The sequence below is a fragment of the Phoenix dactylifera genome, chromosome 16, assembly GCF_051530095.1.
Source record: "Phoenix dactylifera cultivar Ajwa chromosome 16, Ajwa_hap1_PhDact_Kaust_v1.1, whole genome shotgun sequence".
NCBI lineage: Eukaryota > Viridiplantae > Streptophyta > Magnoliopsida > Arecales > Arecaceae > Phoenix > Phoenix dactylifera.
This window is the reverse complement of record NC_143205.1, coordinates 17,502,130-17,521,440: the sequence shown is the minus strand read 5'-3', so window position 1 is coordinate 17,521,440 and position 19,311 is coordinate 17,502,130. Positions and strand designations below refer to the sequence as shown.

Here is a 19,311-nt window from a genome sequence, read left to right as displayed (position 1 = left end):
AACCATCGCCTGGTTCAATTATTCTTGGCGTACAGTTCACTAAAGACCAGGAAGAAATGGATGCCAACCAAAACCGGCCACGAACGAGTTCCAAGACACACCAGCCAAAGAGGCTTTTATAAATTCATCACTTCCCTTCGAAATACTCGGACTAAACATACGAATACTGAGCTGAGCGTGAAGAGCTAGCATGGGTTCTATCAGCCATCACCATGCGATTATGTCTCTCCTCAGCCTCCAACCACTATTCTTCGTTATTGCAGTTCTGCTGTCGATAATTTTCCTTCTTCTGTTATTATGTAACAAAGGATCATTCTCCACAAAAACATGTCTTCCACCTTCCCCATCCAAGCTTCCTATCATAGGCAACCTCCATCAACTAGGCACCCTTCCTCATCGCTCTCTCCAAGCCATGGCCGACAAGCTTGGACCCATCATGCTTCTCCAGCTGGGCCAGGTCCCGGCTCTCGTGGTCTCATCCGTGGACATGGCACGGGAGATCTTGAAGACCCAAGACCATATTTTCTCGAGTAGGCCTTCTTTGAAGGTACCCAAAACATTCCTCTACGAAGGCCGAGATGTAGCCTTCGCACCCTATGGTGAGTATTGGAGGCAAGCAAGAAAGATGTGCGTGTTCCATCTTTTGAGCCCGAAAATGGTCCAGTCCTATAAGCTCATTAGAGAACAGGAAGTAGCTCTCATGATCGAGGCGATCTCTCGATCTTGTTCCTCAGGTACCGTCATGAACATAAGCGAGGATCTGAATTGTCTTGCCAAAAATATTATTAGTAGAACTGCTCTAGGTAACTGCCCGAGAGAAGAGGAGTGGTATAACATGTTTCATGCAGTGATCCATGAGTGCTCCAAAATGATGGGAGCTTTCCATGTAGCGGACTACTTCCCATCTCTTTCCTGGCTGGGCAGACTCACTGGCTTGGATGCGAGGGTCGAGAAACTCTTCAAGAAAGTTGATGAAATTCTTGACGCCATAGTCGACGACCACATAAATCGATCGACCCATGACAAGCACAAAACTGATAACTTCATTGATATCTTGCTCTCACTTGAAATGGAAGGCAACAAGTGCGCTCTGTTTGGCAAAGAGGACATTAAAGCAATTGTGGAGGTAATTCTTCTAGCTCTTATTTGTCTTAAAAAACAAAAAGCCCTTATATTTCAATTTCTTCACCTAATCACCTTAAACACATGTGATACAAATTCTTATGGATAGATTCTTTTGAGAGTAATAATTTATCCTTTCATATTCTACAATTATCTGCCTTTCTCCATTACATTCAGATATTCTTAAAAATAAACCAACAATGATGCTTTTTCTTTTTGATAGATAATGAAATCATGTAATTTCTTTTCTTTTCTTTCTTTTCTTTCTTTTTTGGAGCAATATGGTGAAAGAGCGCAATACTCGATTACAAAAGAGCGAAAAAAAAAAAAAAAAAATAAAAAGAGAAATAAAAGAAGATCGATGTAGGGAAGCCCAAGCAGCCATACCGACATATTTTCAGTGTTTTAAGACAGACTTTTCCTTACAGATTACTTGTACTCAAATCTTGGTAGTCATCTTAGCTGTCCTGTACTCACTGTGTCGCGTTATTATCAGGATTTATTTGGTGCCGGAACGGAGTCAATATTTGTGACCATGGAATGGGTTTTAGCAGATCTTATTCGAAACCCAGAAGCAAGGAAGAGATTAAAGGATGAAATAAGAGGTATAGTTGGCTCCAAACCAATGGTAAAAGAGGAGGACTTGGATGAGATGAGCTACTTAAAAGCTGTGATTAAGGAAAGTATGAGACTCCATCCGCCAGGGCCATTTTTGGTTCCACGAGAGTTGATAGAGGATACAAAGATAACAGGCTATTTTATACCAAGGCGGACAAGAATTTTTGTCAATGTTTGGGCCATTCAAAGGGACCCTAAGATATGGGAAGCTCCCGAGGAATTCCGACCTGAGAGGTTCATGGGCAGCTCCGTGGATTTCAAAGGCCATGATTTCCAGCTGATTCCCTTTGGTGCAGGCAGAAGGATTTGCCCTGGAATTGGATTTGCAGTCCCTGTCCTTGAACTAGCTATTGCTAATCTCATGCATCGTTTTGACTGGAAGCTGCCTAACGGCATGAAAGAAGAAGATATGGATATGGCTGAAGCTTTTGGACTTACCATGAGCAAAAAGAGTGCTCTTCAGCTTGTTGCAACACCTTGTCTTTGCTGAGCGACATTCGTAAGGAATCTCAAATCATTGTAATAGTAATAATAAGGGCTTATCTTTATTTTCCACTTGCAGTTTGGTTGTGCCGACAGAGGGTTGCAGTTGTTTGTTTGAGATAACTATGCTTTTTTTTTTCTTTTTTTTTTTTTGCTAAAGAAAAAGGGGTAGGGGGAGGAAGGGACAAAGCCCACTCCCGCGTAGCAGCCCCCACTGGGCCCCCGCCCCGCCAGAAGAATGTTCGATGCGGGCAGAAATGGCCGTGTGTTGGGCACCCCGACCGGTTTTACTCATACCCTCCCCACCCATGGGCCCGGCTCAGCTATGGCTCGAGTCCCATGTGTGAGTACGTCACACCCGGCACCACCCTGACTACTAGCGGTTCAAGAGCGGTCCTACACCACAAGTCCAAGCAGTGGCCAAAGTAGTGAGCTCCGGTCCACAATTTAATCGTCGCTGCAGCGATTCGAACTTGGGACCTTATGGTTAGAATTGCTGCCCAGTACCACTAATTACCACCATGGTGGCTAGAGATAACCATGCTTTGTCGTTGCCTACCAAGCTGGCACTGCACCGCTGGTCCTCTCCTCTTGCACTTAAAGACTTCAAGTTCAATAAAAGAATAGTTCTATAAAGACTTCAAATATTTGCATTCTCTATAACAGCCGGGCGCCATCTTTACCTCCCTTTTCATCAAAAAACCAAAAAAAAAAAAGGGAAAGGAGAGAGATAGCTAGGCTTGAAGTTCTAGTTGATTGGGCTGGATCAGAATTCTTGTGGTTGTTAGCACAATTCCTTCTCCTTGCTGCTCAAGTGTTTATTTCCGTGCCTTATGTTTTTTTTTGTTCAATGGAGGATTCAGGGACTTCTTTAATATTTCATAGTCTTCATGAAATTGGTAGGCAGCTGCTCACCAGTTTCTCAAAAATATTTTTATAAAAATACAAAAAAAATTAAAAATTTGGAAAAGTTACAGAGACATACTTACAAGTTTGGATTATTTACACTTAAGCTCCAAAAATTTCAAAAGTTCAACTGGCCATGAAAACTTCGTTTTCGTTGCAACGTGGCCCAATCGTCTATCTGGATCCTGATACTATTAACAGAGTGAGAAAAGATAAAGTCACCCTTGATCCATAGAGGTCGGATCGTTGCTTTCACATAATCTTAAAATCCATCCTTTATCATCCACTCCCTGCATAGATCTCAAAGCACACTACCATTTATCATCCATATGCTTGCACAGATCTTAAAGTTCTCTATCATCCATCTACTTGCAAAGATCTTAGATCCCACTATTCTCCATCATCCATCTACTTGTATAGATCTTAAAGCACTCCATCATCTATTGTCCATCCACCAGCACATATCTCTAAGCGCTCCGTCCTTTATCGTCCGTGCATCTACATAGATCTTGAACCTCTCTATTCTCTATCATCTATCCACTTGCATATATTTCAAAGCACTCCATCATCTATCATCCATCTACCAGTATAGATCTCAAAGTACTCCATCATCTATCATCCATCTACATAGATCGCGATCCTCTACTCTCCATCCACCTGCAGAGATCTCAAAGCACTCTGTCCTTCATCGTCCATCCACCTACATAGATTTTAAAATACTCTGTTCTCTATCATCCATCTATTTCCATAATCTTGAAGCACTCCAACCTCTATTATTCACCGACCTATACAAATCTTAAAGCACTTCGTCCTTTGTCATCCATCCATCTATATAGATTTCAAAGTGCTTCATCCTTTATCATCTATCCTTCTACACAGATCTCAAAATACTCCATCTTCTATCATCCATCCATATGCACATATCTAAAAGCATCCCATCTTCCATCATCCATCTACATGTACAGATCTAAAAGCACACTTTCTTTTATCATCTATGTGCTTGCACAGATCTTAAAGTGTTCTATCCTCTATCATTCATCTGCTTGCATAGATCTCAAAGCGCTCTATCCTCTATCATTCATCTACTCGCATAGATCTGAAAGCACCTTATTTATGTCATTCATCCTTCTGCACAGATCTCAAAGCATCCCATCTTTTGTTGTCCAACCACTTGCATAGATCTTAAAATGCTCCATCCTTTATCATTCATCCTTTTGCACAAAGCTCAAAGTGCTCCGTCCATGTAACTCTCCTTACCCTTCCTTTCTATTGATGCCAAGAGAAGAGTCTCTTGCTAAATTAGTGGAAAGAATAGTTTTGAAATTTTATAAAAATTTAGTTAGTCATAATATTTTGCAGCAAAGATAGATGACTAGGTCATATTGTAATGAATTTCAAGTTTAGGTGGTTAATTGACACTTTTTAAACTTTTGCGGTCTCAGCGTAAATGATCTAAATTTGGAGAGTGTCTCTATAATTTTATCTAAATATAATTATGCTAGTGAAAAATTGCCCCATATAATGTCATTATGGAACTAATAGATCGTGTTTAATATATTTTAGCCCCAAAATGCAAAAAGAGGTTTTTGGGAATCACGCAAAGTGCTAATATAAGTTGGTTATGATTGAGAGCCATTTTACTGCAAAATACATCCTTTATGTGAGATCTGATTTGTATATCGTATCGTGAGATCTGATTTTTATATCGTATCGTGATATCTGATAGAGTAATATAGAGAGTTCAATTATAGAATAAATTTGAAGCAAATAAGAAAAGTTATACATGTACCATAGAAGGAAGGGATAAATGTATTGGCATAAAAATAAAATTATCCTCTTACATTTTTTTGTGTACTTAAGAGTGGATAGAAAAATAAAGGGACAATATGATAATTGACTAAAGATGTGGGATAGAATAAGTCTATTCTACCCCTCCTCACAGTTAGGATTAATTCCAAAGTGAAAGGGATATTACTTGATACGATGTAGGGAGCAATTAGTCTATTTTGCTGGCTAGGAAGGTCATATACTAAATTACTCCCTCACTTATTTCTCATCCAAGCATTGTCCAAGAACCAGGAAAAACAAAACAATGATCGCAAAAGCTAACTCGTTAGTAGTATTTTGCACATGCCATACGCCGATAAAACAAGTGTATTTTTGATAGAGAGATGGGCTTCTCGGGATATTTTGAAACAAGGAAAAGATAACCAAGAGAGATATAGATATTAGTTTGGCGACTTTTCTTTTGAGAGAAGAAAAAAAAATGTAATTATGGGACCACGAGTATTCAATACATGAGCCTCACAGATTTCTGCTTTTGAAACATGATGTTTTTTTTGCAAATTCCTCAAAAAGACGCGCCAAATTCCTAAAATGGAGAGACTTAGGCCTGTTTGTTTTCCAATACCGGGTACCTGAACTCCCTCTAGAGAGCCCACTTTGCGTATTTGGTTGGCCCAAAGTAGGGCTGAAATCAGTTCATGGCCCAATTTAGTGACAAATGGCCCGAAATTGCTTCGGCTTGGGACCGAGCCCGTGGCCTCAAGCGCGCTCAATCCACTCCTCGTAGTCTCGGCCTTCCTTCTCTCATCGGCCCATCCTGTCAGATTTTGTGCAATCTCTTAAGATTCATCCAGATCCTAAAATTCTATATTTAGAATCCTCTTTCAGTTTTGGAAATATAATAAAGCAAATCCATCTATGGATTTATAAAGAGGGGTAAATTGTAAATGGGCATCATCCCATCACATTGTCTCCACTTACTAAAAATTTGTCTTCCACCATTATTCCTTTTTGGAGGCTGGAAATCTTACATTGATCCACTTACTAAAAATTAAAAGTTTTGATAGGTACAAGTTGTGGTGGTGTAGTATATTGTAATTATAAGATTTGCTAGGTACAAGGTATGGTGATGTATATTGTAAAGCTCCCCCACGTCATTCCTCACCACCATTCAGTAAACATCCTTCCTTTTATTTTTTTTTATTTTTTTTTAATAAAAAAGTCTTTGCAAGATTTAGCAATGGTTCCCAATATCCAAATCTTTGGTACCCCGGTTGAGTGAGAGCTTGTATTGGCTCACCGGTAGCCTCCTCTTTGTTGCTTATGCAGTTCGTTTTCTATGTTGTGTAACAATTATATTCTTTTGCAACGTTAGGGAGGTTTTATATCTTGTGCTACATTTTTTTCGAAAATGAATCCAATTCGTGGATGATGATTAACTTTTTTTTCTTATACTTGTTTTTCGATTTGTTTAGATCAAATGTCTCATGCCTTGTACTATAGTAGCAATATGTCATTTTCAAATTTTTGTCAAAGGAAATTTAACAACATTCATATTTAAAGGCATGTGTGAGCCCATGCTTATGTAAATCTCTTGAAACCATGAGAGAATCCAGCGGTTCATCCTTAGCTTGTCACTGTTGCAAAAATTGCCTTTAACAAAAAATTCATTAAAAAAAGGAGCAAAATTTGCTGTCAGCAGCAAATTGATTGTGGTATTTTTTTTATTTAATACCGTTATTCTTTTTTTGCTGCGTTATAGTATAAATTCTGCTACATTCAAATAAATATTTTTTTAAAATGGTATTCTATTGTAAATGCCGCTATAAAATTGTATTCTATGGCATATAATTTGAAGTGTTGGAAACTAGAACCGCTATTATGACATTTAATTAGTATGCCAGTAAATAATTTCATAATTTGTGAAATTTTGAAAACTCGATGCTAAACTTTAAATTGGAGATTTTATATATAGAACTTAGGCCCAGTCACACTAGGGCCATCAAATATACTGTCGTACATATTGTAGTAGCTGTCAAATTTCTCATGATATGTGCTACATGCAAATAACCATATCTGATCGAAATCATTGTCGAATTGCACTTCAACATCATCGGATCTCAACACAAATCACTTTGGAATCACACCGAACCATGTGTAATTTGCTAAATTTTAAGTACCCAGATTGTGCTATAAGTCTTGTAGCCAAGGAGCAAAAACAAAATGGATGCACCTGTTTTCGAATTTGGAATGATATGCCTTTTTGGGCAGAATCTAAACTAATGGACTAACAGTGGCAAAATTGAAGGACTAATCCGGTGATGTGCTTTATGCCGATGATGTGCTCTTAGTAACTAGCGCTTCACGCCAGTTTTTTCACAACTACTATTGCCTCGCTAATCAAAGAATTAACTTTGTCAAGTATGCTTTCTACCTTCTTTCATGGCTTTCATTACAGGCCGAAAAGAATGATTGCTCGGGGACCATATTTGAACCTAGTTGCTTTTCGGATGCAGTATTTAGGTGTTAAAGTCTCCTCCAAACGAATTATCGTTGCCGAGCACTAGGCCTGCTTATTGGGTGAGCCATTTCAGGCTCAGGCCGGACTTGGACGCATACAAAACCAGAATTAGCCAGGCTCAAATTCGGTCTAATCCCGGCTTAATGACCTCCGACGAAGAACCTTTTCAAGTTGCGAGCGTCGATTAAATGTAGGGACCGGATGCCCTCCATTTGGACATGCATAGTAAGAGTGGAAGCATTCCTTCCACATAGAAGGTCTATGCGGAAGCATTCCGCATAGAAGGACTAAGGTCTATGCGGAAGCATTCCGGACTGATTCCGCATAGACATTCTATGCAGACTGTGCCTGAGCGATGACGTAGGGGCTCTGGATAATCGGAATCACGGTCCGCTAGTGAATGGCGGAGTGCTTCTCGAAGCCGTGGGCGTAGATCCCCCGGAGGAGGTCGTCGTGGATCCCCATCTGGTCAAAGCTCGTGATGGCCTCAACCCCAGGGCTCGTCTAGAAGACCAGGTGCTCGTCGTCGACCCCCCGGCGCTACGGTTGTTGGCCCCGAGGGGCCGCCGTTGTGGCCACCGCCATGGGAGAAGAGACTGGAGCTCGAGACGGAGGGAGATTAGGGACTCGAGGGAGAGACGTGAACCCTAGGAGGATTCGGGGAGCTCGTCGATTATTAGAGGTGCTTCGAGCCTTCGAGTGAAGATGAAGGGATATTAGGGTTTTATCGCGATGGCGGTGGTGGGTTTTGTACACGAGATTCCCGTATGCCAATGCCGAGTGAGCGACCGTTCTATTTTCCTTCTGTCCATCTCCGCCTTTGGGGACGGAAGAGATCCCATGCGGCTCTTTTGCATGTTTTTAGTTCTCAATTACTGGGTAGGTTTCGCATGCGATAGCAGTGGGCTTCTAGAACTGTGCGGATTGCTTTGAGATGCGTGTCGATCTGGTCAGTATATGCTCTTTGTATGTATTTAGTAACTAAACACTAGGCAGCAACTCCTAGTTTGCGAGGCAGGCTGCTTCGCCACCTGTGATACGCCTGGAGCAAACTAAAGCCGTACATTCTCCCACCTCCCTTTTCTTTCTTTTTTTTTTTGGTTTTCTTTTTCTATATTTTGAGGGAAGGATGGGAAGATTCTTTCAGAAGGAAAGTTTCCCCCAGTGGCCTATTGATCTGTTTCAGTTTTGGATTCCTTTTCTTTTCTTTTCTTTTTTTTCAAGCTTTCATTGATAAAAGCGGAAAATCTCTGCAGGGAAAAAAGAATATGAAAAACAGAAAAAAAAGGGTTGATAGCCAAAAAAAATTTCTTCATGTGTTTTACATCTATGTACATCTTGGATAAACAAATAGGAATAATTTCTGGACAAAAACTGGGAGCTCGTTTAGTTTACTGGAAGAGAACGAGAAAAATATGGTTAGCGATAAGATAAAAAAATGTCTTATATTTAGTTACATGGCGCAAGCAAATATTTTCTTGGCACACTTACATGGAGCAAGCAAATTAAATTATTATAGATGATAATTTTTTAGGAATATGCTATGGAAGGCACTCTCTTTAAACTAAAATTTGCTCTATCCTTATGCCAACAATTGATAGCTAAATCTAGAAGTAATCGATGAAAATCAACAAAATTGATTGATAAAACTCTCTCATTTCTCTTTCATATGGATTCTCTTATCAAATACTTAAAGATTGCATTTGAGTTCACTCACTCTGAGAAAAGAGAAATAAAGATAAAAATTAAACTTGATCCATTCAACGAAGAAACATATTAAAAGAGCATTTTTTGTTCATAATTTGTTATTTGGTTCTTATTTGTTTGTTGAAAATACCAAGAGAGCATTAGATAGCCGAATTTCCAGCTGAGTCGGCCCAACTTTTAGGCAGCGCCCGCCTAAGGCTCGGGCCTAAAGAAGGCCCATGTGATCGTCCCACGAAAGGGTTACAGGCATGGGAATCAAGGGATGAAGAATCGGGAGCAAGCCTGCAGTGGGCCACCGGCATGGGATGCACGAACAGGGGACGTAATGATTCGACAGATCGGCTCTTCTTACGTAATGGACGTAACTCGTAAGAAGGCCAATGTGATCGCTCCGAGCCGAACTGGGCACGACCCACATTTGCTTCCGGCTCCCGCCCGCTGAAAACGTCACCGCCAAGAGAGGAAAAGGATTTGGAGCTCATCAACGTGCAGAAGCGTACATTAGGCAGACTTTTTTTAAAATATAAAACTAAAAAAACAACAACAAAAAGAAGAAAAGGAGGATAAAAATTGATAAAAATTACATGGGTGGCGGTAGTGGTGGCGACATACCTAGTGGGCGGCGAGGCAGCTAGATGTTTTCATTTTTCCTTTTCATCACAAGAGATGTGAAAAATCTTGCAAAAAATAATTTATTATTTAAAAATAAAAAGATTTACTAAAGCAATAACAAAATTTTTCTAAGTTTTATTGAAATGATTGTAGAATTTGATCCAGTAATGTAAAAATATGTTCGATGTATTCAACATGGTGTAATTCATAATCATTATTTAGATCATAATATTCAAAATAAATTGATTCAAATGTTAGCATATGAAATTAAAACTATAACAATTAAAAAGATTAAAGAAGTAAAATATGTTTCGGTAATACTTGATTGCACTCCTGATGCAAGCCATCAAAAACAAATGATCCTAATTTTAAGATGTATAGCAACTTCAACAAGTCCAATAAAAGTAGGAAAATATTTTTTAGAATTTTTAGAAGTAGATGATATCTTTGGAAAAGGCCTTTTTAGTGAACTTATAGAATCTTACTAAAAGTAATAGTTGCTTCTGCTGAAAGAAGTTTTTCAAAATTAAAGTTGATAAAATCTTATTTGCGGTCAATTATGTCACAAGAAATATTAAATAAATTAGCTATATTATCGATTAAAAATAGTATTTTAATGAATCTTAAGTACACATGTTTGATTAGTAATTTTGCATATAAAAAAGCTTGACGAATTATTTTTTAATGAATTTTTAAAAATATTTTGCACTTATTAAAAAAATTATCATTAAAAAAAAAGAGCTTTTTTCAATGAATATGTCTTAGGATACCAAATGCATTGAGCCGCCTCTGGATATATGGACTCGGTCCCTTAGTTTTCTCCCATTAAGGTTTTCCACCAATAACCTTGTCTCGAGTCTCTTAATGTTTTATGATTGCTTGTTTGCTCTATATTATATTCCCCTTATGCAGGGAAGGGGAAAACATGTACTTACATTCATACCATTCCAATCCGTAGAAATTAAAAATCTATCATGCTTAAGTAAGATGGGGCATTCTCTGTGATTTCTCCATGTAAAATCGTGGCCTCTAAGAGGTAGATCCAGGAACTGTGAAGATCTAATAGAGGAAAGAATGGAGATCGATCTTCCTTGGTTAAAGGTGCATCATTCCTCTCATAGATTCTGTAAGCGGCATTGAAGTCTCCTCCAATAATGCACAGGCTGGGGATGGAGGATCTAAGACCCCTCAACTCTCTTCAGAAGAGCGATTTCAGGTCATACTCAGTCGGCCCATATACAGTGGTGAAGGTCCAAGTAGCACGAATGAACGTTGACATACAAGATCTCTGGTTTTTACTTTTAATTTTTTTTAAAACTTGTTCCATATATAATATAACTTCTTTAAATCTTCCATCCTCGCTCCTGTAGCTACCTCTGCCTCCTTTTCATTCAAAAAAAAAAAAAAACAACAACAACCACCATTCCAAATCCATATGTACTCATTTCAAGTGTATATGCACTAATATGCTCCTCCGTGTACATTGTTATCTTCCACATGTTTTTTTTTCTTCTTTTGATTGAAAATATATGCCACATGTTGCATGGGTAGGGGTTTGAAGTTTGAACCGACGAGAGAGAGAGAGAGAGTTCTAAACCTTTTTGGCCCTTCTTTATGAACTGGCATCAGAGCTTACCAGTCCCCATATAATTTGATGCTTAATCTATTTTAGACTAGGTTACTATACAGGTTGGGTTGAACTGGAATACGCGAAAAGAAGTTTCAAACATGCCATATTTTAAATTAAAACCCAACCCAACCATTCAAACGGACTATTGTATAGATCCAAAATCTGACCCAGAAATGGGAATATCTACATAACCAGGTCGAAACCAAGTTGAGTCTTGACCATTTGCAGGCCTACCATATATATTAGCAAGCAATTTTTGGGTCAAAATCTCTTTTAATTTAAGAGCATCAACACGGAAGCTAGGCTACAATGACTTCCAACCACAGTAATGCAAAATTGTGATTATTAACTTTGTGAGAAAAAACTATAATTTGGTTGGCCAGAAATATCTGCATCTTTTAAAATATTTATCAGAGTCGTAGGATAATCCTTATGAGAGCATCAATCCTAACCTAGGAGTGCATATATATACAAGTGATTGCTTCGAAGAGATCTTTGACAGCAACTAGAAGAAAATTGTGGCCCCTATTCTATGAACTCTGTGCTCCTCCAAATGATCGATGTGATGTATTTCTCCTAAGAGCAAACCGGATTCTCTCTCTTAATTTTTTTTTTAAAAAAAATCTGTGGTTACTAATTAGAGAACAAGAGGGACTCTAGCTCATTTCTCTCTCTCTCTCTCCCTCCCTCTCTCTCCCCACTGGCATCCCAGCCAGGTAATTGGTTGCATGGTACTCGAGGAACACGTACAAGACCTGCATGGTACCCGGGAAACACGTACATCTGCAAAGAAGATAAGAAACCCCACAAGCCCACGCTAGGAAAGAACTTCTACACAGACCTCCATAGTTACTGCCAAACCATCTGGGGCCCAAGGGCGTGATAGGGTGCCATGCATGCACCACAGTAGCAGCCAACCAGCTCAGGCCTGGCCAACCATTCATCTTCCCTTCTTTGCATCGTCACCCCAGAGGAGACGTAACGCGTCTTGGTGCTAGGTCATTCCAGGACAAAACCTATCTCACAATTAATGCGGTTAAAGTCCCAGCACAAAAAGGCACCAAGCCCCATCGGCCACTCCAGAATCGAACACTTCGCCGAAGGAACTTGACACTTATCTAGAGTTGGTTTTGCAAAATGCCGAAAGGCAAAGAATTCCAGGGTGCCGTTACAGCCAGCTAAATGAAACGTAGTCTGCTCTTGGCTACTAGGATTTGCCCACTGTGATAATAGTACATGGTTTTTTTTGGGGTGGGCTTGGTTCCCTTGCACCTTTTTTACAAAAGAAGCTAATAGTGCAGTGATATGGATATAACATCTTATACGAAACCATACGGATCTGCACTATAAATTTTCTCAACAAATTTTTCTGTTTATTTTTTTAATATTTTATTTTCTGGTTGTACTCAAATAATTTAAGTCATTCCTTTTTGCCAAAAAAGAAAACCTATGGTAAATTTTGTCATGTCCTGACATTCGAAGAAGTTAAAGAGGGGAAAAACTAATAACTCGATAAATAATAGGAAAGTTTTAACTGGTTAAAGAGATAAAAATTAGAAAGGTAGCGCAAAAGATTTGATTAAGTCTTGCAGATGGTAAGGTGATGATATGCTGCTATGATTCGGAGGCCAGAAATCACTGCACCTAGCTAAACTCTCATGACATAACGCCACTGGCATGATAAGATTATGTTATGATAGACATAATTAATTAGAGATATAGAGATATAAACAGAGATAAATACACCAATATAAATAGATATAGATGCCTTATATGTATATAGACACCTAGTCATCCGAGAGCTGGATTGGCCGTAATAATTACCAGAGGCTCAGAAGATATGCTGTAGATTTAGTTATTAATTACATCAAAAAAAGATTTAGTTATTAATTAATTACATATTATGTTACAAATGCACTATTCCAAAGTTAAAAAGGTAGAAAAAAAGGGCCTAGCCTTTACAAATCCACGTGTCTGTCAACTATTTTTGGTGAGGGTGGGGGTGGGTGCCCTCACATTTAATTAACCAGCTCCTCCTTGCATTCCATGAGTTTCTGGTTTGTTGTGTAGACTGGAGGGCACTGATTTTGGCCTTAACTACCACCTCCACTAGCTAACACCTCACCACAGTCTCACTTTAATCAGTTCTACATCTGGCTCTCCCATTTTGTCTCTACTCGTCTCATCTACGGCTTTTGGTGTGATGGGAGAGGAGATAAGAATAGAGGAGGTAGGGATGAGAGAGATGGAGGAGATCGAAAGGGCTATGGCGGTGCAGGTGATGAAGGAGAAGGTCTACCCTCCTCGGCTTCACTCCCATGAGGACGTTGCCAATGACAAGGCCCTTTTTATGAATTCCCTGCGCCGTTTCCACTCCTCCATGGGCACCAAGTTCTCGTATGCAGGACTTGCCATGCTTTTGGCTCTCTCTCATATTCTTTTCTTCCCTCCTCTATTGTGTTTACAGATTTTTCTGTATGCTATACGCGTTATGATGATCTCCTTTTTCTTTCGTATGGTGAAGGATTCCCGTGTTAGGAGGTAAGGAGATCGATCTGCACCTTTTGTACAAGGAAGTGACTCAAAGGGGCGGCCTTGATAAGGTCTCCTTTTCTTCTCTTCTATTGTTTATTTCACTATGGTATCTCAGATAAATCTCTTAAGAAAGACTAATAATGTTTGGCTATATATAGATTTTTGTATATTACTGCTATTAAATTTGATTAATGTAGGTGATTTTGGAGAAAAGGTGGAGGGATGTAATAGCGGCATTTGGTTTCCCTCCTACCACAACAAGTGCATCCTACGTGCTGAGGAAATACTACTTAAGCCTGCTCCACCACTACGAGCAGGTGTATTTTTTTGGAGCCCAGGGGGCCCCTATCCCTCCTTCAGGTAAGCGGATGATATATAATACTGTTCATGTAACATACAACATTTTACTATTTTTCCGATGTACCATTGGTTTATTTTTACCAAAAGGAAAAAAATTTCATCAATTATATTTGTATATAACAATTTGTCATCTATTTAATTATTATGTCTTTAATATTTTTGGTTAAGTATATTATGCCCTTAATGTTAAGAGGAGAAATAAGAATAATGTGAGTGGTGGATGTTAGCTTCGTCGCTTACCAAGACCCCAAAGATCAAGGTTGAGCGTACTCTGGTTTCTTCTGAATCGACGACAAAGAAGACTGGAAGACGGAAAAGATCGGAGCATCCGCAGCAAAGCAAAGGTGAATCCAGCCCATATTTAGAGTTGACAGCATCGCCTGCTAGTTTTGTTGTTTTCACTCATTTTGTTGTTTAAACCATGAAAGTATTAAAAGAATAGATTCCCTTTTCTTTATGGCATAAACTAATGTCGAATAGAATGTTTATAGAGAACTCGTCATATTATGTTATATAGCAGAAGAAGAATTTAGATAACAGCTGAATTAATTTGACTGTTAGTTACTGTTGTAGTATCCATTGTATTACTGAAATAATGATCATCGTTTATTACTTCAGCAATACACCGGCTATTACGAGGGTAACAACATGTCAAACTCAGCTCTTATCTAAATATTTCTTGTATATAATATAACTACAAAAATTTAGATTTTTAGGGATAAAAAATTTAGTTATAAAATACTAAACTTTCATTATTAAAAATTTATAGTGACCAAAAATATTTCGCACTAGGTAGTCACTCAGTAAGGAATTAATGATTAAAAATAAATTTTAATAAGGATTTGCCGTTACTAAAAATAATATTTTGTGACGACTTTTTGTTGGTCACAAAAATCTGATACAATTAGTGATGAAATGGAAGAGAAATTAATGATTAAAATAAATTTTAATAAGGATTTGTCATTACAAAAAACATTATCTTGTGATGACTTTTTGTTGGTCAAAAAAATTTGATGCAATTAGTGATGAAATGGAAGTAGTTATTACTAAAAACAAATATTTTTGTTGCAAATTAGGGCTACAAATGAGTTAAATATTATCCAACAAGAAATCAAACCTAAGACATCATTGATATTTGCATGCTACTTACCCACCATTACAACATTAGTTTCTAGTATGAATACATGATTTAGTATACTTATTGAAACTTTTCACATTATAAATTATACTCATTTCAAATATGTTATAAAATTTTATATTTTAATAATTAATTATTTCCAAAAAAAATAATCATTTTTTAGTAAAATATAATCATATAATTTTCTTTTTAATAATTTTATATTGATAATTTCAACATATTTCTATAATCGTATATTTCTTCTAAAGTCCTTTAAAAGTAGATAATTCATAATAATTTTTTATTCATGCTATAATTTATAAGTAATGATATTTAATATAGAATATTTTTAAATACTTTACATTGTATATTTTATTTAAGTAATTTTTATTTTTTTATATATTTTTAACATAAATTAGGTTGGATCAATGATCCAAATTCTTGGTTAAATCGGTTTTCATGCAGTTTTTGTTAATTATGTCTTAGTTATTAATTGATTATGGTCCGTTGCTTGCAATATTGTTAGTAGATTTTGTATTGAAAATTATTTTTCTCTAATTGTTAAATTGCCTTGACTCGTGCAATTTATTCATTAAATAGATCGGATGAAATCAAGTTGAAAATAAATATTTAACTTGTCAAAAAAATTTAGGTCAAAATATAATATGTCATCAATTTCATTAAATTAAATCCTGATGGGGTGCATAAACTTTAGTAGTTTGATGCCTTTTAAAAACCCATCTAGTGTCTAATCACAAAATGTAGTATTAGGTACATCTCATCATCCTTTTAATCTCTAATCGAAATCTCATGATGGTTGGCTTGGTTTTCACAACACACCAATACAAAATCAAAGTTTACATTTTATTTAGTGATTAATACGTGTACTTTTAAAATATTATTATAATTTGATACTTTTGCTGATGGCATTGTTATTTCATCATTAATTTAAAAAATTTTAGTGACAACATCATGTATCAGCACTAAAGATATAGATTTTCAATGACCACTCTAATAGTATATATCTATAGTGACAATTTTAAAATATCATCACTAAAGAGATATGCTTTAGTGATTTTAGCACGAAAAGTTATGACGATATAATATATCATCAAGACAGAGCTTTAATAACCACTTTATTAACTCATTATTAAAAGGTATAAACCTATAGTGACCATTTTAAAGTATCATCACAAAAGATATAAGTGTTAGTAACAAACTACAAAATTTTCAATAGTGATTTGACCAACATCAATTTTGATATAAAAACTATAACAACATAATATATCGCCACTAAAAATATAAATTTTTAATGACCACTCTATAAGTTTGTCACTAAAGATATATATCTACAGTGACAACTTTAAAATATCATCACTAAAGACATAAGTATTAATGATGAATTATAAAATTATTATTAGTGAGCTGATGAAAATTAATTATGGCACCAAAATTATTTTTGCACCTTTGAAAAGCTATATTTAATGATAATTTTTTTGTGATAAAATAAAAAAAATAGTCATGGAAGATATATATTTGTAATGATCACATCTTGTCGTCTTTAAAGATATTGACTAAAATGGCTTATTGTGACCACTTTTTTTTTCGTCACAGAATATGAGACTTTTCGTAACTAGACTTATATTTTGCCACTAAAAGTTAGTCACCAAAATTCTGAATTTCTTACAATATATGATGTGATGGCTTCGACCGACAGTTAGTTTAAAATGTAATGATTATTGTTTATGCACTCGAAAAACAACAATCATTATCTAACATATATTTCTGCGCTTTAACTGAGTAAAATGATCATTGTTTTGTTAGTTCAAATCTTCATGACAAATCAAATGGTTGCTTATGATACTCTAAATGTGAGATGTGTCTTATTCAAATATATTGTTGTTTTCTGTTATGGTCTTTTGATTATTTTTTTTTCCACTGTAGTGTCTAATAGCAGCCTTTATAACAACTCTCATGTAATTAAGTCCTCATTGGATATTGAATATTGGGCCTCATTGGACCTCAGAGATTTTCACAAATTTGATTATTCTGCTAGGATTTTTAGAAAAAATTTAAGGATTGATGAGTGCTATTTCTATAAGTTACTTTATCTCTACTCTCATGATCAAAAGACTTTTGGCTTGTTTCTCTTTATTTGCAAGTATAGATGAGTCCATGTAGCAGGCACGTACTTATTACATATAATATATGTGATGGTGGACTTGTTTAGTAATCAAAAGCTCAGACCATCGTCCAAAAATTATGTCTAAAAATTGAGAGTGATTTTCTTTTCTTTTTTATCTTTTTTTTCCTCAACAGAAGCATCAACAAGAAAGTAAAAGAAACAGTTTAACGTATTTGATCAAATCATTTTCACTAGTTGGCAGTTCGGCTGTCTCAAGTAGTTTGCATCTCTTAATATTATTTGACATTTTCAGTGCATATTGTTTACTTCATGGCATCTCTTGACCATGCTATAAATATTCTATTGATCAAATACTGAGAACTTACTCCGGTGTTGATCGCTTCAGAGTCATGCTGTTTTACTGTGACTGGATCAATCGTTAGGAAGTTCGAGTACGGGTACTTGGTGACGGTGCAAATTGGCCCTGAGACACTGCATGGAGTGCTCTATCATGTCAAGCAGCCTGAAGGGGCTTCACCCTCTACTCATGTTCTGCCTCCGCTGAATGCCGCTGCAGCTAATGGCACCCTGACCGAAGACAGACGTAGGAAGAAGAGAAAGCGGAGAGGTTCTGACCCTGCACGCCCGAAGCCAAGCAGGAGCGCATACAATTTCTATTTTGCTGAACAACATTCCAAGCTCAAAGCTCTCTATCCCCAGAGGGAAAAGGAATATAGTAAAATGATAGGAGAGACTTGGAGTAGACTGACTGAAGAAGAAAAACTGGTAACTGTAATACTTTGCAATAGTAAATGATCGAGATTATTGTACTAGTTAGCTGACACTTAGAATGCAGATTTAAAAGGTTATTATGGGCTACTAGCTTCAATGTTTAGATGTATTGCTTCTTTTCTCCAGGTATATCAGGCTCGTAGAGATGAAGACAAGGAGCGATACATTAGGGAAATGGAGGAGTACAGGGAGAAGCAGAAGCTCCAGCAGCAGTCCAAGGAAGTCAAGGAGGCTGAGCCATCCAATGTGAATTGATGATGAACCTGAACGAATGGAGTTCTGGTTGTCACGCTGTCAAGCGGTGAAGGGCGGTTACTGCGCACATGGTAAAGGCATTACAAGGAACCACAGGCAGAGTTCACCTCTCGGCGAGACCTGTTTTTAAGCTTGAGAGTTTCTGCAGGGACTATACTGTTTGCTGAGAACATTGGAGTAGTTGTGCAGGAAGATAAGATAGACATATGATAGATCCAATGGAGACAGTAGTTCTATAATCACCATGCCTTTTGGCAGTGGAACTTTATTTGTTTGGAAACATAAATTTTCATATCTTGTGAGTGCTTTCCATGGATACCCAAACTTGTGTTTTAATGTATCGTATTTATTTCTGTCCGTTAAGGATGGACTTACTAAGCAATGGGGATATTTGTGCTGCAGAAAAGGTGCTAGCCCTCCTGCATGCAGTACCCCTTATTCTCCCTATAGCTGATCAAGGAGGCCAGACTCGATTCCAGGTCTCATAGGTATAGCCACTAAGAGGCTTCACATGAGAAATCATTTGATTTCTGAAAAAAAAATTGTGCTGCTGGGAAATGTTTTGGTTGGACCTAGACCAAAAGTCCAAGCCCCTTTGGATGTACCAAAAAAAAAACAAAAGTCCAAGCTATGGCTCTCTTGGACGTGCCAACTTTATTTGCTAGCACGACTGCACGAGGGAGTGAGGTAAGCATGGCAAGGCACTTATAATATACTGCAACATGCAACGAAGAAAAAAGGAA

At 37.3% G+C, this 19,311-nt stretch overlaps 2 protein-coding genes across 2 annotated transcripts; both read left to right on the top strand.

Moving 5' to 3' along the window:
• On the top strand, nucleotides 1-2,295 carry LOC103701065 (cytochrome P450 71A1-like). The gene is made up of 2 exons (XM_008783016.5): nucleotides 1-1,126; nucleotides 1,619-2,295. Exons 1-2 carry the CDS (start codon nucleotides 191-193, stop codon nucleotides 2,228-2,230), a joined length of 1,548 nt encoding a protein of 515 aa, XP_008781238.1. The 5' UTR covers nucleotides 1-190; the 3' UTR covers nucleotides 2,231-2,295.
• An 11,185-nt stretch (nucleotides 2,296-13,480) lies between these two features.
• LOC103701064 (HMG (high mobility group) box protein with ARID/BRIGHT DNA-binding domain-containing protein) lies at nucleotides 13,481-18,884 on the top strand. Its single transcript, XM_008783014.3, has 6 exons — nucleotides 13,481-13,781; nucleotides 13,909-13,987; nucleotides 14,117-14,279; nucleotides 14,507-14,623; nucleotides 17,928-18,307; nucleotides 18,440-18,884. The coding sequence occupies exons 1-6, from the start codon at nucleotides 13,588-13,590 to the stop codon at nucleotides 18,566-18,568; spliced, it is 1,062 nt and encodes a 353-aa protein (XP_008781236.2). The 5' UTR covers nucleotides 13,481-13,587; the 3' UTR covers nucleotides 18,569-18,884.
• Nucleotides 18,885-19,311: the final 427 nt, after the last annotated feature.

Coding starts and splice junctions, on each gene's coding strand:
- LOC103701065 (XM_008783016.5), top strand. CDS start 191: ATGGGTTCTATCAGCCATCACCATGCGATTATGTCTCTCCTCAGCCTC. Junction 1,127..1,618: donor ACATTAAAGCAATTGTGGAG/GTAATTCTTCTA, acceptor CGTTATTATCAG/GATTTATTTGGTGCCGGAAC.
- LOC103701064 (XM_008783014.3), top strand. CDS start 13,588: ATGGGAGAGGAGATAAGAATAGAGGAGGTAGGGATGAGAGAGATGGAG. Junction 13,988..14,116: donor AAAGGGGCGGCCTTGATAAG/GTCTCCTTTTCT, acceptor TGATTAATGTAG/GTGATTTTGGAGAAAAGGTG. Junction 14,624..17,927: donor GCATCCGCAGCAAAGCAAAG/GTGAATCCAGCC, acceptor TGATCGCTTCAG/AGTCATGCTGTTTTACTGTG.